Genomic DNA, 26,789 nt, shown 5'->3' with positions numbered 1-26,789 from the left:
TGTGATTTTTTTTTACTTTATTTCATGGGACAGAAACAACACACTCTTGTTTCCCTCTTTCTAGATTCACATTTACACTTGCATGGGTGCGCTCTACTTTTAAGCACTGCACAGCTTGACTGAGCACTTACATGTTAAGTGCTTAGAGGAGCCTTGTTTGTAGTTGCAAGGCAAAAGGACCCCACTATTAATGGATGTCTTCAACCAGTTCCTAAAAGGGCTAGCTTTAAAATATACATCATTAATAATGTGTGTATTCTGTATGTTTGTATATCGCCGTAGCAAATGGTGGCGCTCGTATGGCCTACCTGTCAGTGAGTGGGGTGATGACCAGCCTGTTTGTGTTTCCCAGGTATTCGTAGCTGAACTGGAACTGGGCGTCACAGATGTTAACATAGCAGTGTCTCGTTTCGTCATCCCAGCGATGGCGTAACTGGGACAGCCATGCAAATGCCTGCCCAGTTATCACCTACCAGCAGAATACAATAACAGCGACAGGAATCATCAAATGTATTGAATTCATTCAAAAAAAGGAAGCAAAATTTTAAAGACTACCTTTTGAGTGATCAGATTTGCAACCACGTCTCGAGCATGGACATCAATAGTGCAGATGGTCATAATTTTCTGTCTGTCTCCAGGAGTTAAATCTCCGAGCAGCATGTGGATCAAAGAGTTGAGCTGAGTGATCTGCAATTAAACAGAGCCTTGATGGACAACACAGCCAACGTGTTCACCTGTCCGGATAAAAAAATCTCACCGTGCAATGATACCTGCTTTCTGTTGTAGTCTTTTAGAGCCGTCTCAAAACCTTCCTCCACCCTCTCAAACGCAATGCCCACATCTGTGGCCCACCATACCTGACTACCAGTTAACCCCACCTGTTTATGGAAAGAAAACAGACATGTTACATATAATCGGTGTGTTTTTAAAGATAAAGAGTTATTTCTACTGATTGGACATCATGAAACCTGTGCAGGGTAGTCAAAGAGCCACTGATCTCTTGGTTTGTCCTCATATGCAGCTATTGCTTCTTGCATCTCTTTTCGGACTGTGCAGCGCATGGTGCTCTCTAAGGAACTTAACCAGCACTCCGCCTGCAAAAAACACACAACACAAACAAACAAACAAAAAAAACAATAAAACAACATGAAATGTTATAAAAATACCGGAATAAAATCAGCCTGTTGGGACATTTAGAAAAGCACGTATCCTGGCAACTGTAAGCAGCAGAGAGTGAGAGCTACACTACACAGTGAATACAGAAAAAAACTCTTCTGCTGAATGGCCACACACAAAAATCAATTTTCATTTTTCAATACCTGTCCTTCACAGGCACACGGCTCTGAGAAAGAAACATATTCGCCCTCTCGACTGTACATGCCTATGGCAACTGCCACTCCATCTTCCTCCCCTCCTTGGTCTCCTTCATTGAAGTCACTGAAGCGAAGATCTGCTATGTTGTCAAACAGCTTTAGTAAGTGCCTGGTCACCTGGAAAAACACACACACACGCACCCAATTAATCCATGTCAACTTTATCTTTTATTTTCATCTTAATCAATTCAGTACTCTGACACATGACTGAAAAAAATGCCTGAACCGTAAACTACAATGTGATAACTATTTATTTGTGTGTTCTGTCTTGGAAAACAGTTCATTTGTCACCTGCTTGGGCTGCGTTCCCTTGGAGACAATCTCCAGCAGATCTGAGGCAGACACGAAGTAAAACCTGGGAAATGTGAGTCTCTTGGTCTCCAAATACTCAGCTAAGGCCTTCTCACACACGGACAGCCTCTGCTGTAATGTTTCCAGGTTCTCCAGGAAGCCAGGCTGGTTGGTGGCATCTACCACATTACTGTTCTGCACCGCCTCCGTCATCAGGCTCTGTGTATAAGGAGAGCAAATAAAATACTTATATGAAAGTTTCTAAGAACATGATGGCATGAACAATAAGATGGAAGTGCGTTTCTCTTACCTGAAAGTCTGTGTGTATTCCCTGAAAGCGCTCGGCATCATGGGCCAGCTGGCAGCGGATGTCATGGCTGTTTGTGAAGATGCTGTTTAGGTGGGCCCAGGTTCTCTGGACAGACATCCAGGTGGAGATGACCAAGTCGGCCACCATCAGTTTCCTCTGCCATCCACTGACTTCTGCCTGGAAATACTCCACGTACTTACTCATCAGGATGTTCTGCAGCTGCACCTGCAGACCAACGATCCAATGCACAGTCACACAAATAACCTTATGACTTCTACATCTCCAATTTATGGTGAGCTGTGTTTTCTACTAGGCAACAGTTTGTTTTATGAACCAGTAACATGAAGTACACATCACACGCCGTCACAAAGGGTCACCTGGTTGTCCTCTAGTGTTTCAATTAAATTCTCATCAGCTTTGAGCAAAGGGGTTCCTGTGCTGGTATGTGTCTCATATGATAAAGACATAACACTCCAGGTCTGGGTTATCTCTGCCAAAACCTATGAAGTAAAGACATACATGATTTCACACGTAACATGTCACGCTTGAATGCAAGGGAGACAAAAATGTGCAATAGGATGAATTTTGTTACATGAAAGCTTACTTTTCCTTTGTCATTATGGATTGAATTTTTTATTTTGATTCTCTGGCTTTTAACAATGCGTGAGTTGTGTGGTCCTCTGTGTCTTCTTATTTTACTTTATTATATTACTTTTTTTTTTTTACTTATATAATTATTTATTCATATTACTTTGTATTTATTGCTATTTTAGTATAGTCCATATTGTAGTATTGTAACATTGTTTTTCTTTTTCACTGTTTTATTATTTGTGCAGCACTTTGGAAACTGTTTATGTTTATAAAATGTGCTATAGAATTAAAGTGGATTAGATTGGATTGGATCTTTTCTTTAAACATATGATTGAAAACACATGTATTTACATAAAAGTTGGAATCACATATTCAGCCACAGGATTGCTACCTTTTCAATGGCCATTTCTTTCACAGCTTTGTCCACTATGTTTTTAACCTCGTCCTCCACACGATGAAGCTGTAGTTCCAACAGGTCCCCCAAGGTGGTGCCCTGTCCCATCACAAACCTGACCTGAGGATCAGAGAGAATACATGGCGTGCTGTGGGTGGGATCAGATTTCACATTAAGAGAATTGAAGTCAGTAAACCTGCAGCATAGGTGGATGCATTTACAGTGCAGGAAGGTTGCAAAGCAAAAGCAAATATATCCTCATACTCCTGTGGTGTTCATGAGTTGTTGCCAATGTCTCTCCCTGATTGCAGAGTTTTGCAGCTCGTTGACAGCTCTCAGAGAGGTCAACAGGTTTTTCACAGTTGATTCCAAGCCCAAATACACATCCCATGCCCTCACTTCCTTATCTAGCATCTTCATCTCCTTCAAGAGAAAACAGAACTGCTTATAGCTGTGGAAGAATCAGTTTGCTTAAAAATCAAAGCACAAGAAGAAAAATCTCATTAAAATGTTAGTCTTCCATACTTTAGCAAACCGCCGGAGCTCCATGTCCATCTGCTCAACGTTGATCTCTTTCCATGGAGTCTTGGTCCAATCCTCAATGCTGGTCTGGGAATTAAAAAGATTAGCTGATTAATTCTCTAATTTCCCAAAAATGGAAAACTTTTCTCACTTACAATATAACATTTTCATAATGATTAGAATGCACCTTCACAAAGATGACCATGTCCCAGACTGCTTTGACGAGTTTAATGTCAGAGCGACACTGGCGTAGCTGCTTGTACTCAGGGAAGCTGACTTCAAACAGATCAGCTGTGTCCTGCAACGTTTTCATTTCCATCTCCATAACTGCCACAGATCGATTAGACTGGAGACAGACAGTTTGATCTGCTTTTACCATTGTTTTGTCCCATAGATTTTCTTTAATCACACAGCATGAACTACTTTAGAGGAAGGACTGCTTTATTTCCAGGTTGTAGGAAGTATACCTTCCACTGCCCACCTTATCAATTAGTTTATATGGCTCATCCACACTGATCTTAAAGATCGATTCGGTGCGAAACTTTTCCCTGAACTCATGTTGCTTCACCTGAAATATAAAAATATGACAAATTTAGAAGGTTTGATCACTTGCACCTTTCTCTCCGTCTATAACTACACACACATAGAAGAGGTGCGGTGTCATGTATAATGCAGCAAGCAAAGAGGTTTTATATATCAGATATCAAGCTCTTTGTAAGGGGTTGGCGGGCTGACATACTACACCGTTCGCATGCGGCCTTACCTCAAAGCGGACACACTTCCTGCGTATAACTGACACTTCATTGGACTGCAGCGGTGCCACTTCATGTTTGACTGTGAAGGCAATTTTTCGAAGGCTTTTCCACTTTTCAGGCAGCTCCTGTGATTTGTTGCAAAGAAGCAGAGAGTGTGATGCACTGATTATCCTTCATAGCAGCTACGGCCTACAACTTCGTTACGGCACCTCCAGCTGTGTGTAGACACTTTCTGGAAGTTGCTGTCCATAGGTCTTCAGGAGCTCAGCAGTTGACTTGAGAGGTCTGAAGTGCTGTTCATTGCTGATCTGTCTGTCCCGTATGGCCATGAGGTGTCCCATTATGTTCACAAGGCCTGCATAATCCCCATCTGATACCTTGGTAGACAGACCTCCAGCTGTGTCCTGGATAAAGTGGGACAGTTCCTTCACACTGTGGGATAACATAGGATGGACAGAATGCAATATGTTGGGGTTATGACATTAAATAAAAATGGTAATGCTGGTAATAATTCATTTTTGTTCTTCCATTTGTCTAACCTCTCATTTACATGGTTGAGAAGGTGCTCTTTGAACATCCAGCTCCACCTTTTGATGACATTCATCAGTGTGTGCTTAAAGGGTCTGATGTCCAACTGCAGCCAGCCACAAAACACCCTCTTGTCCTCCATCTTGCTCACACGTGCATACAGAGACTCAAACAGGTTGATCTGGATGAAGTAATACAAGTTTAGAGTGCAAAAACAATTCTCTGAAGGGAATTTAGATAGGTTCAGATAAAATGATAAATGAATTGCAGAAACACAACACACTTGATCTTTAAAGTTGTCAAGGGTGGGGGGGTTCTTTTTCAGTTCATAGTCAGCATACAGCTCAGCTTCCTCTGTACTTAGGACATGACCATAGAACAGGAACTGCCTCATAAATTCAGATCTGAACACGGAAAGGACGAAAAAAGAAATGAAAACTTGAATGGACATATCTTTGTGAAAGATGTTTGATAAAAACAAATTCAGTCCTCATATCAATCTGACCTGTCATCAGTCCAAAGGTAGCGGTAGCTAGAAAATGAAGCCTGGTACTCCCTGACCTGAAACAACAAGGTGGTATTTACACTTTTATGTTGGGATGAACTTAAAAAAAAGTATTCAAGACAGAGGGAGTAAAGTCTTTACCTTACTGACTGCTGCACGTGCCCGTGAGCGGATAATGTGGCACATCTCTGACAAATCCTTCATTTCATTTATGTCGCACTAAAAGATGGGAAACCAAGACAGCGTGTAGAAAGGGGGTGTACACACATTTAATACATTTATGTATTTGAGCATTCATGCATGCTGTGATTATGTCCATGATCTAATCTGAGTAACACCTGATAATTATCCATCTGCTTGTGGGCTGCCACTCTGGGAATGAAGGATGCCACGCTGGTGATGTTGGCCACCATTTTATCGACAATTTCATAAAAGTTACCGCTGCGGTTTAAGTCCAGTGAGGGGTCAAAAGCCATCTCATTGCTGTTGAGGACCAGCTGGACCTCAAACAGTGGTGTTATACATTGGGCTGCGTCTGTGTTGTCCATGAGGTACTGCAGGGAGCAGTGTACTGCGCTGGAGAAGCCCGCCAGGATCATCCGGTCGACATATTCTGTGTAGGCCTGCCATACGCTGCTGTTTAGATCTGTCACTCCAAGCAAGGACTGATTCTCCTGGAGCCAGCAGAAAAGTGATATCACATAGTTTAACTCTTTTTCTCTCTGTCATTCTATAATGATGCACTGTAACACTGACTGGGATTCATGAAGTATGTCTGATTGTGAGATGGTGAAAAAGCTTGAAGATAATCACTGACATAATCCTGAGCTCTGCATATGGTTACATGTGCTCTTGTGTATTTGCTCAGACTCGCCTCTAAAGCATCAAGGGTAAGATATGAGCATACCTGCAGTAGTTTGTGTATCTGCTCCCCTGTGGCGCTGATGAGAGAATGCTGTTTGGAGACACTCTCCTCAATGTCAGAGAAGACAAGGAGAGTAGAATCACGACTCTTCCTGGTGATGAAGGCTTTATTGCTGAATTTTCCCATGAGGGCCTGAATAGCCTCCACATTGGCTTTGCTCTTCTGGACACGACTAGAAATGCTCTGGAAAAATAAAATCCGATTGCATTTCAATGGTGTCATAATTCTTTAGGTCCTTTCTTGTTGTGAGAAAGTGGTAGGGCAAGAGCCCAAACAATAAACTACCAGTGTTTTCATATATACAGTATATCAACCAAAGTCTAAGCTAAAATGTCCTCTTTTTAAAAAAAAAAAAAAAAAAAGAATAAATGTTAGGCTACTTAAAAAATATTCGCCACATGAAGGACTGCAATCATAACAATTACCAAAACTTGGATGAGAAATCATGAGTACCTTGACCAATTCTCGCGTATTCTTGATGTAATCCCAAAGGTCATCCTGAGCCCAACTCATCTCCCGGAGGGCTGGATCGAGCTGTCGCCTCATCCCATCCATCTCGTCTTTCACCAATCCCAGCTCTACGGCCAGGATGGTACTGTGGAGTTTGTTGTACCATTGGGTCACCAAGGTCAGCGTTTGTGTGTACTACATGGCAGATTGCAGATTTATTTTTAACAGATTCGGTTTAGTCACACAACTCCTAAATATATCTGTCTGACACTGTGTGTAAAGGCTCAACTCACCATGTATAATCTCTCCCGCTTAGTATAGAGATAGAGAGCTGCTTTCGGAATATTTTGGGTCTTCAGCATGCTAAGATATTTTACCTCTCTCAGCACTGATGAGAGCTGGTGGAAGCAATCGCATGTGAAAATGTATTGCACTGCATGTGATGTATTTTGTCTTACGTATCAGCATTTATAACTGTATTTTAAATTGGCATGTTAGCCCTGACTAAAATGTTTGACGTTACTCTTGTATATTTGTTATTCTTTCTCCTTACAGCAGGACTGAAGTTGACCTGGAAGAGACCCATGTCACCATTCAGTGTCAACAGTGGCTCTGCAAGGTGAGTATGGCAGATGTCCTCAAGGCCCTCTGTCCACTCTGTGAATAGCTCTTCATCATGCTTGTCCAAAATCTCAAGAATACGTTCACACTTTTGAAGCACATCGTCTGCCTCAGCACACCCCAGAGGCCTAAAAGGACACGAAAAGATTATATCAGCTGTAACATTGCTTTAAATAGCTTCTAAACCATTGCAGCTGGATCGTAAGCTCGGTATTATATTTTCTGGATGTCATATCCTCTACAAAGGAGTGTGTATGTGTGTGTATTAGAAGAAGAGGAGATCCATACGCGTGGGCCAGCTGGCAGAGGTTGCTCCTGTTTGTAAGGATGCGATTCCGAAGTTCCTGTGACCATTTCAGGTTACCAGCCACTGAAGGCATATTTTTTCCCAGGACTGCACAGTCTGACTGCAGCTGAAACACAGATCTTCATTAATTTGACTGATAAGTGTGTTATATGTATTACATGAACTTAGAACTCTCTCCCTAAAGTTTGAAGCAAAGTATCTAAACCATAATGTCATATGCAACTACTGTTATGCAAAGCCAGATTATCCAATGGAGATTATGGGCACAGGCCCAGGGGTCCACACCCACTTGGGGCTCATGTTGGGCCCACCTAGGGCAAACACCAGCAGTTTGGACATGAAACAAAATGTACATAAAAGTCAGATAGTTTCACCACAGTGTCTAGTATACTGCTATTGGTACTATTGGCTGAGCGATGTAAGACATGTTGTTTTACAGTGTATCATTCACAATTTTCACAATGTTGCGGTTGGGAAGGGGTGCCCTTGTAACACTCTGGGCCCAGGGGCCTGTGCACTTTTAATCCGGCCCTGCTGTTATGCCACAGTCAGGTGTCTAACTTCTCTAATCACTGCATTTTATAAATATATAATTTTGCATATTCTGAAACAAATGATTCAATACAGAAATGATTATTAAAACCATTGAGGGGATCATTTTTGCTGTTTTCTTACCCCCTCTCTATGTTGATCCAGTATAAGCTGACAGTCGTCTATTTCCTGGTTGAACATGGCCAGGAACACGTTGTAATTAGGAGAGAACAGCTGGTGGATTCTGGGTCTCTCAAGAAGGGTGCCAAAAATCTTCAACAACTAAATGGGACCCAAAGTGACAGTGTTACTTTCAGACTCATAAATTGTAGAAATAAAATCCACATGAAATTTCCAATAATGACCAAGCAGCCTGAAGCAGAGATGACAGTGATTATACAACGCTAACATGCCGCATGCTGTCCACTTACACTTTATACAACGCTGAAAATGTGGAATTAATTACATTACTAAATACAGCAACAGCGGTTGCCTTAGGTGTCATTGTGCAACAAACGTACCTTAAAGGCTGAATTCAGGTTTTTGGAGTGGTGAAAGGCCAAATTGAGGACGGTGCCCAGCCTCTGATCAAAATCTTTGTTCTGCTCTACAAACCGCCTGTAGTGACGCACAAATTCCTGAACACAAAAGTGCCAAAGGGCAGCAAATGATGAATATTTTCCTTGCTTCTTCAATTAAAAAGCTTTTATTCTGTCTATATTTTTCTGCTATTTTCCTTCCATTAAAGTTTCTGTGCAAACCGTCAAGGTTTCCCCAGGTCAGTTAATCAGCACTGGTTCTAATAACATACATTTGAGAAAAATATATTAAGACACAAATCAATTTTGGATTGAGTTCCTGTTCTGAGTCACACTGGAAGCTGTTGTAAAATAATATTTATAAGAAGTAAATTAAATATTGATGCACTGACTAATAATGACTCCAGTCACTGGTTCTTGTGTGTTGCTTAGCAACTACTTTGCTTTGCCATGTTTCAATTACGGCGCTGCTGAGGAGAAAAACAACATCTAATTGTTATTTTTGATTATTTGCCTGTGCCTGTCAATGCCCCCTATAAATCCCTGTAAATTACAACCCTTTGGGGCTTAATACATAAACACCACAGTGACATCGAATACAACAGCTGTTATTTCACAAGGTCTTACATCATTAGTATAGTCCAAGGGGTCATATTTGCTCTCTCTCAGGGTCCGCCAACGATCATGAAACTCCTCGCTCATGCTGAAGACCATCTCGCTAAGAATTTTCCCTCTGGATCCACCCAGTTCAACCTTTTCCAGCTTTAGAAAATCAAGCGCTGTTGCAAATAGTTCCTAAAAAATAAAGATGAGAAACATCACTAATGGACAAACGGGAGGTGGTCATTTCCATATTCATGACATAGTGTGAAATATTTATGGACATATAAAAATAATGAAGCCAGTTCACTAGATGCAGAGATGCCACTAAAATTCTGACTGTTCTGCTGTATTTATTTAGGACAGAAAGTCAAATCTAATTTAACATTCAGCCAACACACAAAGCTCTGCTTGGTTACCACACACCTCAATCATAAGAAGCCTTTCCATGATGCAATCTGATCGCTGAAAGACAAGTTTTGCTGGAAAGTCCCACATCTTGATGTTCTGGCCATTTCTGTAGTAATTAGGTATTCGCTGACGGTAAGTGTGAAACAGCTGCTTGAAGGTGCGCAGAACTGAGATGCTTATCTGTACTCTCTCCATGCCCTCCTCAAGCTCCATCTTAAACAGTTCTTCGGGGATAAGATATGCAAAGGCCTGTATGCAGACACAATTTTTATATTTAAAAATGAAATAATCATTCTTTTACCTTCCATTCATGTATTTAACTTCATTGTACCTTTTCAATAATCAGGTTGCAGAACTCCTGCAGGAGGGCCACCATGCGCTGTGGGGTGCAGTAGTACTGGGAATGACTCCATATGAGGCATAGTGTGTGAAAAAGAGGAGGAAGGAGAACATCCACTTGTGGAAAACTTCTCTCCTCTAAGCTGCTGATCTGTCTCCTTAGGGGGCGTAGATACAGATCTATGTCTTCTGCCTCCATCACAGCTACAGTAATTATATTCAGAATTTATTGCATATTAGAAAAACATCATAAAAGTTTCACTCTTGTTTTATAGTATTTTAGCTGAAAGACACTGGATAACAGGAAGAAGATGCTCATTGATAGCATATAAATGACAGTTAATGCTAACCTACCATTGTTAACTTTGACACAGACATCCTTAAAAGCAAAGTAGTAACTGCTCTTCACTTTTTTTAGGATCTCCATGATCTGCTCAACTTTGGAGCTTTGGATCTAAAAAAAAAGGATGCTGTATTGAGAGGAACGTATATCTTAATACTTCTGTAACTTTATACATCACAACACCAACGCAAAGCTGATGAGTTGTATTATACTGCATACAATCCAATGCAATTCAAGTGTGTACGTCAAAAAGCAAACACAACAGCTTGTTTGTTGCACTTAATGATATCAAGACACAAAGTATAGCCTGTCCCACATGACAAAGAAAGAAAGAAGCCGCTGACCTTGAGACAGAGCAGATGAGATACTAAAGTGAAATCAATCATCTAAAATGCTGATGACATGACTTCTGTTTATGAAGTATGTAAACAAAGTAAGTGATATGTATTAGAAAAATGAAGACAAAATGTGTCCTTCCAGAAATTCAGGCGTTTCACATAAAAAACAAACAAACAAACAATAAATAAAACAAAAACAATTAAAAAAAAATCCCAACAAAAAAACAGAACAACAACACTACATTAATATCACAGTACAGCAGTGTGCATTACATATGCACCATGGGCAACCTCCACTCAGTGTCATACTTGTGACTGGATGCCCAGCAGGTTTTCCTTTTGGCTGGCCCAAAACTGGAGCTCCACACTGGGCCCTGGGTGGTCTCCCTGGAGCAGTAACATACCAGAATCTTTCTTCAGCACATTCCAGATCTGTCCAGACCACTGAACTATGAGAGTTTCTATAGAGTATAACAAGCCACGGTCCAGTGGCCATCCAGTAGGGCTGTGGGGGGCATAATAAAGCAATCAATGTGGATAAAAATAGTAATGTGAAGTACAGAAGATAAAAGTATCATGGATAAACTAGAAATAGGGACATGCAATTTCAGTAGGTTGTGTGTCATCATAATCCATCTGTTGATCCAGTTAGTTTAACAAGGCAAAATGTTGTCAGTTATTTAAACTTATAATGTTACTGTAATATTCAAATGCCCAGTTTGCATTCCACTCTTGAGTATTATTGCTTTATCCAAAATGAAAATAAAACTATTGAACATTAGCAAGAGACAACCAAACACGTTTCTCCATGATAGATGCTAACTCAAACTGTTTCAGCTCTAATATTGTCATGTTCAACAGTTAGCTAACACTGCGTGAAGCAATAGAGTGAAAAGCATCAAGCCTGCAGCATAATAAATTGGATAAATTGGTGTAACTAATAAAGCAAACAAATCTTGCGTTGTGAAAATATGTAAAAAGTTACTTCCGGTGAAAACTCGGACGAGCAGTTCTGCCGTCGCCTCTGATTGGTCAGAGGAATGGCACGCTTCCAGACGTAACAATAACTACGCCGCAATGCAAACTCTTTCCAGCAGAAAGGAGAACAGCTAATGACTCGGTAAATAAGGTGAATATTGACGTTGTGTTTTCATAAAAAGCTCTGAGAACTCTGTAGTTAAAGACGTTTCCTTTGTTCTGTTGTTCTTTTGTTCTCTTTTCCACAAAGTAAACCGTATTCCTTAAATGTGCATCTTAAGAAGATGACTCAACTCACCCAGCACAGTCTTCACTGTTACCGTTTATTCTGACGCTTGCCACAACTATTAGCACCTTTACAGCAATTAAAGATATATTTTCATTCTTTATTAAAGTAAAGATCTGATTCAACCCTGTAAAATGACTTTATATTGTAATGTTTGCCAGTTTAAACTGTAACATACTAATTTTACACATCCATGTGTGATGTGTGTGTTTTTATTTTATAGTTATTTGTTTGTTTATATTTTATATGAGGCAACAATTAACTACTAAATAGAAATCACCATATACTGTTAGTTTATATAGTCTGTAAGTCAAAAGAAAATAGTAAAGGTTGAATCTGGAATATTTTTATTAGTATGTGTTATAAAAAATATGTTTTATAAAAAAAAAAAAAAAGAAGTGAAATAGAAGTAGAAAATGTATTTAGTACTTGAATAAATGCACATTACATTACACCTGCACACTGACCTGAGTGCAATATCTTGAGGACATGCCCTCTCCACACACAGCGGCAGGGGCAGCAATGTTCGCCCCTCAGCATGGCCTCTCAGGGTCACCACCTTGCTTCTCAGCCTCTCCAAGTGCCGATGGATGTCATCCGATACCACCTGCGGCCAGTCCTCATGATTCAGCCCATTGGATACCACACAAACCAGCACCTGTATGGACACACAAGCCTTTTCTAAAGTACTTGTGTAAAGGCTTCTTAAATTAAACACACCCTCTAATTTGCTTTTCTTTTCTCTGCAAGCAGCAGATTTTTTTTTTTTTTTTAACCTAAAGTATAATGGCTCTGTTCCATTACGGCTATGGCTATGCCAGTAAAGCAACCCCTGCAAAATCATGACCTCTTCTAAGTGGAAAAGTCAACTCAAAATCTATACCTTTTTTTTTTCTTTAAATTAAGAAAAAGTTGTATTTTCTAAGATTAAGACAACCTATATATCCATCCGGCATACATGCAGTCCAACCTCAGAAATGACGATAGGCAGATGCTCCATTGGATATCCCGGCACTTCCCCCAGCCTGAACTGATGTCTGAATTTTTGCCGGTCGATCCTCTTCACGTTCTTTTTTAGCACGCACAGCAGTTTGGTCTTCCATGGTGGAGATGTCTTCACAGATGCAAAAACAGTAGGAATGCTTTCAACAGCATTGAAAGCACCAGAAATAAGTAGTGACTTATTTCAAAAAATGTGTGCATTAGATGGAGTGTAGACACCAAACCCGTGAGACACACACTCACCGTGCATACCTGCATATCAGCTGTTTTTTCTTGTTTAGCTTTACTCACTGTTGGGATGTAATTGGGTGTGTATGACTGTGTGTGTATATTAGAAATATTTCTGCTAACTTTTTTGATGAATTGTGTTGCCTTAGGGATATTAGTAAACACATGTTGCAAACACAAAACAATAAACAAACTATTATTTTAAATATTTACTCCAGGCTGTTACTATAATTGAATTTTGTGTGCCAAATTGACTATAAAAGGGGGAGCTGACAGAAGAGACAGACATTAAAGTACTTACTTATTATTTGCATGTATTCATCATGTTGTGTGTTTGTAAGTCTTACTTGAGCATCTCCTGCATGCAATGTCCCTCCTGGTCCAGTAAAGAGCAGCAGCCTGTTGGTCCAGATGTGGTCCAGAAAATCCAGTATAATCTTCTGATTTTCTTCTGCACCAATGAAGCGATTCCACTTATCTGTCTTCACTCGCAGAACACAGAAAGCCTGTTCCCGAAGGAAGTCAACTCTTTCATCTGACAAAACCACTCCGGTTTTGAGAGAGGGCTCCTGGGGGACCCGCACCCCAGCGCCCACACTGCTCATACCGCCGCTGCTACTTTTCGTGCCTGTGGCCTCAGCCATGAAAGATCTCCTGCCGGCAAGAAGAGGAGGAATTAAATCCACTTGGTTGTGCGTTTAGGAGGAATTTGAAACCAGAGAGGAAGTGAAACTTCTGACAAAAGTAGACACTATGGCTCTTTCGACAAACACAACAATAAAAGCCTCTACCTGTTGTGCTCTCCCTTCTCGGGTCAGGTGGAAAAATGATACACACCTGGATGGATAAGTGTTCTTTTCACTGTGACAGGGTGTGTGGACTGGCTACTGTACCCTGAGTGGCAGCGTCTATGGATCCTGTAAATCTGCAATCCTATCCAGGTAACCTGAAGCTTCACTGGAGACCTTATGACACCGACCCCTTCTGGACAGGTGACAACATCACGTATGAAATGTTTACGGATGCTACTGTTTGCAGAGTTAAACCATGATAGAATTCATACTTTAGCAAATGTATCTGTGCTTATTTATTTGGGAACAGAAGATAAAAATTCTGTTTTCCTGATGGTTACTTACTTTATTATTTGAATAATGCTTGCTGAAAACAGCAGACTGGTCTCTACTTACTGATGTAATGTGTAGCACCGCCACAAGGGGGCAGTTTGGTACAGTATTACTGACAGCATCATTCGACTGTAATCCAAAGTGACCCTAGCCATGACATCCTATTAAATATTTTATGCCATTTATGTAAAAACATGGAAAAATGGGACATTTCTGTAACTGTGTTACTTGAAATACCACAGCAATGATTACCCTTTTAAAGATCCTGCACTTTCTGGAGTTTAACATTAATACATAGACATGATCATTTCCCAATTTAAAATAGAATGACTGGAGGAGCCTGAGCTTTTCAGAGATGCCTGACATTTCAGTGCTAACCTTATATTCATATATTTGATCCATATTGAAGACATGTCCACAAATGTAATATCCATAAACGGATGATAAAAAAACATTCCTTCAATGGATGTCTTATGAAAACTTAAATGTTAAATGGCAGAGAAAAGTGCTAATGTTCAGTATTCCTGTAAAGAGTTAAAAATGAGGGTACTATTTTTTTTATACAGCTTAGTTTGTTTTCCACAGTCACTTGCAACTATTGGACTCAACTAATGAAAGTGATTTATCTTAGATTATGTCTCCTTACGTGCTTCATACAGCTTTAGTATTACTATGAATGTTCATTATTCATCATCAGGAAAAATTTCCACAGTTTGCAGCATTGACCATAGCAGCCAGTAATCCATGGCTGTCCTCCAACAGAAGGAGTCCTTTTTGAAATTTGCAACTACATGCCTCACCGTGTTAGTAAATGTGTTTTGTTTGTTTTCTGACTGTGTGGGGATATTTTCACAGCTGCATTTGTGCTCAAAACAGATGAAGTAAATGTCTCTTTGGGCACAGGAGAGCAATTTTAATGATATTAATAAATGTGTCATTATATGTCTGCAAAAGTGTGTGATTGAATGCGTGGGGCTTGTGTTTGCATGAAAGACTAGTGAGGGTGTCTCCTGGGTGACTCCTCATGCTGTATCTAAGCCCATTTGAGCTGGCTGACAGCAGGACCATGACTGCCCATCTCTCTGACCTCATGCCCAATGTCAGCTCTGCTCTGCAGGGATGAAGGGATGGTGGCCAGAAAAAAAGATCTTTGGACAACAGGGAAGTAGAGGGTGGAGGGGTGGGCAAGAAGAGCAGGAGGGTGAACCAATGGAGATACAACACTGGTAAAAAGAGATGGTGCATACTGGTGTGGAGAATGAGGAGAGGCTGAAAGCACACTGAATATGAATGAAAGAGAGATTGAAGTGATGAAGGAGCAGAACAACAGCAAAGTAGAAATATGCTCTTGGTGATCAATTCTCAAGTGTAACCCTGAGCGTTGCTGAGTAATACACAGGATGGAATAGGGCACTTGGAAAAAAAACAATGTATTCTCAGGCAATGTTTAACCCCAAGCTGTTAATTGGAACTGGAATATCACCTCAGACTGGACGTGATTTTCTTCACTGATATAGAATAGCAAATCCATGATGAAGCTTTTTTTTTTTTTCTTCAGCTATGTAGTGAAGTGAACATGAAGCATCTTCCTCAGTCTTTTTTTTTTTTTTTCATCCTCTGTGTTTGTACCTCTCTTCCTTGGTCTCTATTTGTCGTTGCCATGGCTACATGTTGCTTGACAATCAGGCTGCTGTTGTTGAGTCCTGAGCGTCAGCCTGCCACTCTCTCCCTCCTCAACCGCTTCTCTACTTGTGTCCTCATCATCCTTTCACTGACCAGAGGAAATTACACGTAGAAGAGCTTGAGGTCTTTTCATCATTCAGCCATGCACGCGGTGATAGCCATCATCTTCTCTGGCAGTGGGAGTTGCAAAGAAGTCAACACTTTGTTACTACTCACCACAGCTTTTCTCATTTCGTCTTACGTTTTGTCTCAGGGGAAAAGGACAGATTTGTGTTTTCCAGAGGCAGCTGGAACCAGGAGGTAGAGAAGCAAATGGAAAAAGGAAGATGGTAAAAGAAAATTGCTATGGAAAGAAAGAAGATGGTTAAAAAACTGCAGTATGCACTGTTACAGGCATGCTTAGATGATTTCAAAGCTTCCCTCTCATAGTTGGCAGTCTAGTGTATGTGCTGTGTGTGTCCAGATGGTGCTGACCAGCCGTCCCTCCCAGGGTAGATGAAGTAAATGGAGCGATTACAGTAATGACTGACGCACATCTGTCTCGTACCTCTGCATTGCTGCCAGCTTTTTTTGGACACACAACCACAAAAGCACCACAGAGAAACCACATAATGATGTGCATTTCTCAGATAAGTTTAAGTGTACAGTTTTCTGTACACTCAAGTAGGGATGCACCGATACTTATATCAGTGTCGGTATCGGCTCAGTACCGTGTGTGTACTCGTACTCGTATTAATAAAAGTGTAATGAAACCACACCTGATGCTCGATGCCACACTAGTCGAGCCAGCGAAGAGGTGTTTGATGACATGGTTCGGACGTGTTTTAAAAGAAATAAATGCTTTGAATGTTAAAATATGACAATTTTTGTTAATTTAAAAGCTAGATCTTTGTTTCAAAATCGCACATGTATAGTTGTATTTGGGTAAAATGTGCCAAATCAAAATAAAACTTGTCATAATTGTTAGATCTGCTAATGTTATTATATCTGTATTGGTGAGGTAACTTAGGAAAGGATGGTTAAGGATGGATACAGAAGATCATTCCTGCCTGCAGCCATCAGCCTCCAGAACAAGACCTCCTCAGATTAATTATTATTATATACTACAATATTGAATTTCCCTTTGGGGATTAATAAAGTATTTTTCATTTCATTTAATTTCATTTTCATTTAATTTCATTAATCTATTACAACCTAATGAAATACACAGTTATAACAGCAATAATGACCATAGTCACAATAATGTTCACATAAACAGATTTGGTATCGGCAAATATCGGTATCTGCAGTTATTCAAATTTCAGATATCAGTATTGGATCGGAACTCCCAAAAAGTGAGTCGGAGCATCCCGACACTCAACTCTCCTTCTGAACTGCCAGTTTGGATAAAAAGTGATGGCTTTTATCGAGGTTACTTTACTTAATCCATATAAGCTGCTCAGTATAACCTTTGCTTACTATTCCTGTTTTCTCCCTTTATCCCTATTCAACTCTGCAACATTGCTTCTCTGTTTCCTTCCATCAATCCAGTATGATTCACTTAAAAAATCCATCTCTTCTCCTGTCCATCTACTCCCCCGTTTCACTGTCTTTGGTGTTTTTTTTTTTCACCAACATGAAATGTGTCAAGAGAGGGGTTTCAGTTCGAATGAGCCTTCAGGTGGAGGTGGTCTCTTTGTAGCTGGAAGAAAAGGCAGAGTGTCACCAGCAAGCGCTTTCTTATCAGGCTGTTTCTTTGTTCTGCAAAGGTCTTTCTCCCTGTCTGGACTCAGTGATATTTGAGAGGCAGGTCCATGTACATAGGAAGAGGTTAGAGTGCGTGGCCAGTCTCCCAGAATGTGTGTGTGTGTGTGTGTGTGTGTGTGTGTGTGTTTAAGTCCTGAGCAACTTTCCCTTGAGTATATGCACATGTATTTGTGCTTTCCGGTAGAGCGGACCACAACACACAGTGTGCAGGACTGCTGATTCATTGCTGACCACTTCCAGAGTAGTGTTCATTGAGACAATGATGTGAAAGAGAACACCTTTATTTCACCGACAAAGTACCACAATGTCCCTGCCAGAATGTGCAGATACAGTAATTTTTGTTTTAATAAAACACGCAGCATTGTTCTGTGCTGTGGCAGACTGGTAGTTTCGTCTTACAGCATGTTCACCTGTGCATGTTCTCAGGAGACTTTTTAAGCTTCACTGAGAAAAAGAGATGCAATAGAATTTAAAGTTGTTTTTGTTGACTTTAGGTTATTCTCAGGTCCTGCAGATGGGGCTATTTCTCCATCAGGCTCCATAGGTACATCCCTATATTGATCTGATAGTAAACGTCTCATCCTTTTCCTGCTTCTGTATGTCCACATAAAAGGATGAATTATGTGTGCTTCTTGTCAATAGCTTAATTGAATATTGCATAAATCCACTGGAGGTATATAGTAGACATAGAAGTGTTGGTTTTTGAATTGACACTGATGCAATATAAGGATATTTGCACAAACCTGTGCTTAGAGACCAAGTGTACCATTGGTTTTTTACACAGACAAGAAGTTTATATTGATTTAACATCACCTGTTCACATCAGAGATATTAAGACTATAAACAATAACTGAGGAAATAAAAATACGCTTGGGAACACTTCTGAACAATTACAAAACGAAACATTTTGACCCTCATATCTGGTGGTGGGCAAGGCTTTTAAGAGAAGAAAGAAGATTGTGGGGGAATATAAGAGGGAAATTTTCCACTTCTTACTCTTAACTTCTACTTATGGTACAAAATTAGGCAGAGTTGTTCTGCTTTTAAGACATTTACCTTCCTTTCTTTGCTCCCCAACTGTGTGATTAGATGAAAAGTACCATATTGTACCCTATAGCTTCTTCACGCTCAGTGATTTAGCCAAATGAGGTGAAAGAAAAAAGCTATTTCTGTGCTTTTATTAAAATATGGAAGAGACTAAAACAGAATTTGCTGAACGACTGCCACCTGCCTGTCAAGTTTTCTGTCTGATTGGCTGCCAAGGTGCTTGACTATTACATGTGAAGATGTGTGAATGTTGGAAGGCAGAGAGGAAATCACAGACTGAGGTTTTCCTCTTTTTAATGTAACCATAGGGCATGAAGTCTAATTGTTGGACATGTTAGTTGTATATATTTACAACAGTAACAGGAACCAGAATGACAGTGCTATATCCTGTGACTTGTTCATTCTTTTTGTTGTTATTGTAATGATAGTTTACAGCTTTGCTCTGAAATGCATTGGGAACTTGCAGTAATTATGAGGTGCGTTAGTGCCACAGGCATGGTTGACTTGGTAGAGGAACAAGGTTTCTGTATTGATGTTATGCATTTTGAATTTGCTTGTAGCGAATGAGAAACACACAGGGAATTCTTCCAGCCACAGAGCATACACTGCTCAACTAGTGGACCGTGCTTTATCTGGACTTACCTAAATTTTGCCACTACCTTTTTTTTTTTATCCATCAACAATTTGCTAGTTTGCAATGAGGTAAATAGTGATGAAATTTGGGCTTATTCCAACTAACTAAGGTTATTCCTTGATTTATCCTCCTTTTTAATTATGAAGTGTGTCCATGCCCATTTTTTTTGGGTGCATAGGTCTGTGTTTCGTATCGAGGGACTGAAATAACTGCGGCCATCATCAAGTCAAAGGACAACACAGCCAGACCTCTGTTTTTAGGTTTATAAAAACTTATTGCGTAACTGACAGAAAGTAAAAATTAGCAGTGCTGCTGTTTTGAAAGATGGAAATTTAGACGATGCATAAAAACACACATAGTGACAAACAAACTAACAGATTAGTCATTGATCAGGGTTAAGCCTTGATCTCTGCGTGAGAGCATGCCATGGTCGATCGATAACTTTAATTCATCCTTGAGTGTGTGCTTGCACGATTCTGTCTGCGACATCTCCAAGCAGCGTATTCGTCGACCAGTGTGCACACCCGCGTTCACAGTCATATTCTCTTTTGTACAAGCCCTCGCGGAGTCAAACACACAAACACAGCAACCTGATTAGGTGAGCCACAGGGGTTAGGCCTAATGACAAACAAACTCAGCGTGTGCAAAAACATTTCAGCTCCACAGATGAAATATAGATTTTTCCCTGTCCCAAAAGCTGATGGGTTTTGGTGAGGGCATGTGTGTGAGTGTTTGTGTGTGCATGTATGCTTGTGTGTGTAATCTTCACTCTGTGTTATGTAGCAAGAAGTGCCACAAGTGAAAAGCATGTAAGTGATTGGACACTGCTTTGTTACTGTTAAAGACCCTCTCTCCAGGGAAACGGTGGGTTAAATAACATTTTTATTTGTGTGTGTTAGTTTGATAGATTTATGGAAGTGCCAGCTTGCCCAATGGGAAATTCATTGGGTTTGTTATTTCTGGTGGCATGTCATTGAAAATGATTCAAAAGTGCCTCATGAGTGTGTCCGCATGAACGTGTGTCCATCTCCTTGTTTCCTCAATACTTTGACATGAATGCAAAGAAACCAGTACTTACCTCATTATAAATAGGATTTTATTAATCCAGACACAGATTGCGTCACATAATGTTATCCAATAATTATAAATGTCAAAAAAATCTACTTTGATAAGATGTCAAACATGTCCAACTTAGAACATGAAAGCAAATGGAAATATTCTATCCAGCACGAACTCACAGGACTGGGAGCTTTGAAATTTTCCCAAAGGAGCATTCCTTCTTTGACATCTTTTTGTTTTGTTTGGTGATTGTTTGACTGCATCTTCTGTAAAAGACTGAGAGCTCTGCAAGTCGATTTGCTTGAGGCAGTGAAGGATAGGCGCTTACTGATGATGCAGTCTTGTTCTGTTCGCAGCAGGCTCCAGATTGTTCAGTTTAAGGTGGCCCACAGCCTTCATCATACAAAACTAGGATGTGGATGCATAAGAGCTTGTCTTCCATCTCGCCACTGTATGACTGGTACAAAATGTCAAAGAGTACACTGTGCCTATTTTCCTTACTCTGCCTTATACTAGCTAGAATTTGATGAGTAATATTTGACTGGTACTCCAAGGGTCATAGGGGACTTTCTCAAGCAAAAGCTGAACTCACCATCTTTGGCACCCCAGTATCCACACCACACAAATTCCACTGACTCCAGGGTTGATCACTAGCAATCCAGTTTATATTTCTGTTTAGTCCAATTCAGGGTCAGAGGGGCAACTGCTAGTTAATAACCTTTCCATGCTTAAGATTGTCTTTGGATGATACATTTTACAAAGCTCCCAGTGACAGTGACTTGTATGGTGGCTACCTTGTTATGCAGCTTTATAGCTCCAGTGCAGCAAGTTGGCACAACTTCAAAATACACCTTATTTTATTCTCTATTTCTCTTCTAGCAGCTCTACAGTTATACAAGTTATAAAACTTAGTTATAGTAAAAAATGATTTCACCTAGTTGATGGTTTCACTGAAACTTAATTCAATGAGAAGAAAAGAAACTGTTATTACTCATGACCAAGGCAACATCAGGACACTTTACTACTGGCTTCATGTTTTTGATGAAAAGTGGAAATCCAGACATAAGAAACTCAGAGAAAAGGTCAGAACCGAATACAAACTCGCTGAACTGAGAAACATATTGCTGACTTAATTACATATGCTGTAATTAAATCAGAATTAGCAGGTCTGAATCCGAAAACAAGGTTTAGCCAAAAAAATGCACCAGTTCACAAGCACCAGTTTATAAAATCCTGCACAAGTTGTCTGTCATGTTGAATCCTCCCCATCTGTGATGAATCCAACAACAGCAGAACTTCTGCAGGTGACAGGTGGAGGTGCTGTGTGAAATATCTGCAGCATAGAGAGTGAAGAAAAAAACTATCTGGTCCAGCAGCACTGAAACTACAGATGTTCAAAAAACTATTCCACAGAAAGCACCTCACTGTACTGAAGCTGATGCAACCTTATAAAGTTGTGTTCGTGTTGTGACAATTTCAGCAGATCCCTGTAAAATGTTCAGTTATTGACTGTAGAAATGATTGAGTCTGCATTGGGATTGGTCAGGCCTTTGTTTTCCAAAATAATTAGGTATATGTTTTTATTCCAACTTTTTATGTTTTCCCTAGCAGCAAAATTATGTACTGCAAGCTTAAAAGAAAAAAAAAATCACTCAAGTTTGATCAGTTCCTTGCAGATGAATCTTGAGGAAGTTCTTTTTGCTGGAACCTTATTTACACCTAAAGACCTGCAACTAATTTCTGTGTTCCTGTTGAGTGACGGGTGTGTCTTAGCTGCAACCTAATGGATGTGTATCATGCTTTGATCCCTCTTAGTGTCACTAACAACTTTAAAAACATGAGATGGTGTTTACTAATGTTCCATCACAAATTTATGCTGATAACACAGCTTCAGTTTCCCTAATCAGCTGTTTCTCTCCACCGTATGAACAGTATAACTAGTAACAATACTTTTGCTAGAATCTGAAGCAGAATCTGTTTTCCTTCTGAGGGAATGGCTTCATCATGTCGACGATGCCATTTCGAAACGATTTCATGCTGTCTAAAATTCATCAGATAACTTTTCAACTACCCAAATGATTGTATCATCAAAACCATGACTGTCTTGCAATTAAAGAGATTAAAACTAGTCATCATCACTTTAATTATAATCCATAATTGGCTTTTTGTAGTCTGTCAGGTTTCTTTAATTATGGAAACCATTTTTTTTTAAACACAACTCTTCAGACTCCTCTAAATGCTTCGGTATCAGTGCTGTCAGGTGTGTAATGTCTTGTCGCCATGTTGTGAGTTTGTATTTGAACACGCTCGGCTCACCCTGGGTTAAACTAAGTGGCTGTCTGGCACAGGCATCCTTTGATTATCTTTATTCATCCTCCCACCCACTGTTTCCCTGAACACACACATATACACATACACACACCTCCTGCTAAAAAGCTAATCTTTTTGTGCTAATGAAAGGTATTGGGTTTCCTAACAGGCTTTTAAAGGAAGGCGATGGATTGAGGGATAGATGGATGGAGGGAGGGAGGGTGGAGGGGACAGGAAGAAGTGAGGGAGGTGATGTGTCAATACGCACATCAAGCTGATCCCTTTCAGAGTGCGAAGTGTGCACATGCTCCTAATGTATGCAATCATACACATGCGCCCACTCACGTCTGTGGCTGCCCATAAATCTCCTGGCACAGCATAAAAGCAAGTCTTTTGGTGCCAATAAGCTAAGAGATGGATTGCAGGCGATGTCTCCACCTTGACCAGTGGTGTGATAAATGCTTGGAAGTGCACTTGTATGCACTCTCGTGTATTATATCAGTGCTGAACTGTGGGTCTCTGCAGATTGGTGAAATGCTGTTTGTGTGGATTCATTATGTGACTCTTGGCATCTGTAACTCAGGGAGAAATATATTTGTTTGAGGACAAATCAAACCTGCTTACAAAGAAGATCAAATGTGTTTGTTGCACTTTTCTTCATTCAGTTACAATCTAATAATTTTGAAAGCATAAATGATTAAGATAGGAATTGCTTTAAGGAAATAAATAGTCTCTAGATTCCTTCAATGATCACTTTCTTCCTTTATCCTAACTTTCTTCTTTAGTTCACCTAATTGGCCATTTCTGTGAAAGTCAGGGAGTGTCATGGGGGATCCTGATCTTCTGCTCTCCTGCTCTTTCACTTTCTCTCTTTCTAATAAAGCTGATAATCATTTGTTTCCCAATCACATTAGCATGCCAGTAATGAGAGGGGTAAGTCAACCATTAGAATATGATCCATAATTCATTGTTTACTCCCGTTCATTACCCCAAACTCACTCCGATGAAAGTTTAATAAGTGTGAGAGAGGGAGAGACTTTTCATCTGTGGTTGTCATCTGGGATGCAGAGCAGTGTCAGGTTCTGATAGATTGTTTATGTTGATGGAAATTTACACGATAAACTGGAACCTCCCTTTTTCCATAATGCATTACGTAACCTATGAATGACGCAACCAACAACTTTAATTGGAAATATATGCAAGGGTGCATTACTGTGCATCTGTTTCAGTGTGTATGTGTCTCTTTCTCTCACTTTCTGTCTCTGTCTCTCTTGTGAGTGGAGCCGACAGCTGTTATCAGTCGCTGACAGAATCCTCCCATCAGCCCCCTTCTCCTGCTGTCAATCATTGAACATTGTCATCAAGTCACCAGTTTAATACTCTTTTTGCTGAAGAAATGTGTGAAGTAGTGCATATGTATACACGTATGCATCCATGTGAATATCTCGTCTCTCTTCTTGATTAATACACAAGAATTCCCTAAATACCTTCATTAGGTTCTCCACACTGCAAAATTACTCCCTCAATAAATAAATAGTTGTTAAAACCAGCCGGAACATCATTAATGTCCAGCTCTGAGCCAGAGGAAAGCCTCTTCAGTTTGTGTGTGTGTGTGTGTGTGTGTGTGTGTGTGTGTGTGTGTAAGTCTTTTGGCAGCCGCCTAATGAGATGCCTATGTGTCCCTCCATTAGTACTTTATTAGATAGCATGGGTTGCTGTGGTTTATAAAATTCAGTGAGCTTAATTTAGCCCATTTGGCACTACAGGAGCACAGGAAGCTTAAGGGAATATCAAGACCATGAACAACTGGGATACAACACAGGATGTCTATTAGCTGACTGCTGTCATCATGCCTTTCAACAAAGCTGGCTCTCATTACACTTGTTTTCCAGGTGCTGATGGTTGTATTTCTGACTGACCGTATTTATTTATCCAATAATTTAGTTGCTACTAGTTAAATGAAAGTGCTTCTGCCAAGCTTACTAGTATTAAAACAGCTTCGTGATCAATGTGCAAACCATTTATTATTAATATTCTGAAAGAAAAACATACTCAGTTTTCATTGATAAAGCTCAGATAGTGCACTCACACTGTCCCTCATACACACTGACATGCACATACACGACATCATTTATAGCTTGTTGGTAAGTGACAGATAGGCCTATTTTCGCTCCCATTCATGTAACCTTTTCCGTCTGGTTCTATCAAAGGTCACTCTGTCAGGCCTGATTTACTCTAGGATTATGGCACTCTCCCCCTCTGTGGTACTACCCCCCTTCTCTGTCTGTTGGTCTCTTTCTAGCTTGTAAGCATGTAGTGTGTAACCCAGATCCCAAAATATGTTTGCATCCTGTTTAATTTGTAAACAAAACCAGAGCACAACGATTCAACTATATCAAATGCTGAAACTGAGGTTTTTTTTTAAATATTAAAAAAAAGTGACACAACGGACATGTTGTAAGTCATGCTGGGGGCGGGAAGTGCTTAGAAAGCTGCTAAATGCTAATGGTGAAGAGAAAAAAGGAGGTTAAGCATCTTACAGCTAATTAGGTTAATTGGCAAAAGGATGACTGCATGATTGGACTGTCAGAATAAAGATGAAAGTAAGCGTAGGCAAATATTTAATCAATGTCAGATTAGTATGAACCTGAAGAGAACTTAAAATTCAGCATCAGAGTGGAGACGTGGTTAATAAGTCCCGGTATGTTTCTGCTGCCAATCTTAGCTGAGGAAATTCAAACCATTCTCCCCATTTTTTCTGTCCTCTCACAGTCCAAAACATGCATGTTGGTTTAATAGATTTTTCGTCTCATTTTTCTTTGTCTTGTGCTTGTGTTGGACTGCTAGCTTGTCCAAAGTATACCTAAGGCCACCCGCTGCAGCCCATTGGCTAGATGGATTAAGATAATCTAGAGAAACCAGGACAAGGCCAAAAGCCAGTGCTGAATAACTGTGATCTTTGGACCCCCAGGTGGCTGTTAATTAAAAACACACACACCTGATTTTGTTATAAAACTCACTGTATAGGTTCAGGAAGAAACCACTGTATACCACTATCATTTAGCACAGTTCATAGCTGTGTCCACACATCCAAGTTAAAACTACCACGAAAGACAAAACATATATAAATGAAATCCAGAAACACATGTAGTCTTTTCCAAACCTAATGTAAAGCAGAAACCTACCCTGAGGTTTGACCCATGAAATAGTGAGACTGTTCAGAATCCTCTGGACTCAAGAGAAAAGGAACCATTGTTCAGAGCTCCCAGTTTAACAGCCAGAGTTTGCTCGGCTGCATTAATGCACAAAGCAGTGATGGCCTTCAATGTATTAGCAAAATTTCTCTAACCTTGTCTCAAGCCACATTCTCCATGTGTTACAACAGCATGGCTCAGCAGTGGCAGAATCTGGGTGCTAAACTGCTCTGGAGTCTAGAGCAAATGTTTTATAAAAGGTGAGATTGATGGACTTATTTAGTGCATTGCAAGACTTAAAATGTAACAGAGGTGACGTGCATCTGGAATTTTGTATCAGCAGCAATGGGAGAATTATTTTCAGTCTTAAAAGTGCAGTAGCGTGTCCCCCAATGTTCATGTTATTTCCTATACAACTGTGTAAAAGACAGGCCACTAACATGTGTCTGTTTTTACACTTGTGATAGCCTTCTCGTTCTTTTTTCTCCTCTTATTAGTTCTTTTTATTGTAGATTTATTTTATTCTCTTTTCTTTGTTCATCCATGTGCATCTTAATTTTGGATAGAGGTTCAGACTTTCCATCAACACTTAAATCCACAGGAAGACTGATGGTCATGGTGCTTCATTGTAAAAAGCAGACGTGAACAGAAGCAGGATATCAAACCGAGCTCATTCCTTGATGTAACAGTTACATTCAAGAAGTTTGAGCTGGTTTGACAAATGTCACTGGGACACAAAACCACGGCTAACACTTGACTGTGCTGCTAATGAGAAGAAATAGGTCAGAAAAGCTGAATGCTCACTCAAGCACAACAACTTCTGCT

The 26,789-nt window shown here is 40.1% G+C and overlaps 1 protein-coding gene across 1 annotated transcript in view; it reads right to left on the bottom strand.

The window, feature by feature from the left end:
* Positions 1 to 12,937, bottom strand: part of dnah9l (dynein, axonemal, heavy polypeptide 9 like) — a gene marked incomplete at both ends in the record, with an annotated part of 32,561 nt that extends 19,624 nt beyond the window's left edge. The window contains 34 exon segments of the mRNA XM_079243830.1: positions 309 to 469; positions 556 to 687; positions 771 to 878; positions 969 to 1,094; positions 1,320 to 1,490; positions 1,665 to 1,883; positions 1,975 to 2,199; positions 2,352 to 2,474; positions 2,957 to 3,079; positions 3,224 to 3,382; positions 3,485 to 3,568; positions 3,669 to 3,827; positions 3,963 to 4,049; positions 4,245 to 4,361; positions 4,446 to 4,668; positions 4,776 to 4,945; positions 5,048 to 5,168; positions 5,270 to 5,325; positions 5,411 to 5,488; positions 5,608 to 5,943; positions 6,177 to 6,377; positions 6,648 to 6,839; positions 6,938 to 7,042; positions 7,198 to 7,393; positions 7,554 to 7,678; positions 8,248 to 8,385; positions 8,625 to 8,741; positions 9,270 to 9,437; positions 9,669 to 9,902; positions 9,985 to 10,196; positions 10,347 to 10,446; positions 10,983 to 11,178; positions 12,405 to 12,595; positions 12,908 to 12,937. Of these exon segments, the coding sequence (XP_079099956.1) occupies positions 309 to 469; positions 556 to 687; positions 771 to 878; positions 969 to 1,094; positions 1,320 to 1,490; positions 1,665 to 1,883; positions 1,975 to 2,199; positions 2,352 to 2,474; positions 2,957 to 3,079; positions 3,224 to 3,382; positions 3,485 to 3,568; positions 3,669 to 3,827; positions 3,963 to 4,049; positions 4,245 to 4,361; positions 4,446 to 4,668; positions 4,776 to 4,945; positions 5,048 to 5,168; positions 5,270 to 5,325; positions 5,411 to 5,488; positions 5,608 to 5,943; positions 6,177 to 6,377; positions 6,648 to 6,839; positions 6,938 to 7,042; positions 7,198 to 7,393; positions 7,554 to 7,678; positions 8,248 to 8,385; positions 8,625 to 8,741; positions 9,270 to 9,437; positions 9,669 to 9,902; positions 9,985 to 10,196; positions 10,347 to 10,446; positions 10,983 to 11,178; positions 12,405 to 12,595; positions 12,908 to 12,937 (5,183 nt within the window).
* Positions 12,938 to 26,789: the final 13,852 nt, after the last annotated feature.

Source organism: Telmatherina bonti (assembly GCF_933228915.1).
Source record: "Telmatherina bonti genome assembly, chromosome: 7".
Classification (NCBI taxonomy): domain Eukaryota; kingdom Metazoa; phylum Chordata; class Actinopteri; order Atheriniformes; family Telmatherinidae; genus Telmatherina; species Telmatherina bonti.
This window is presented reverse-complemented; position numbering and strand designations above follow the sequence as displayed.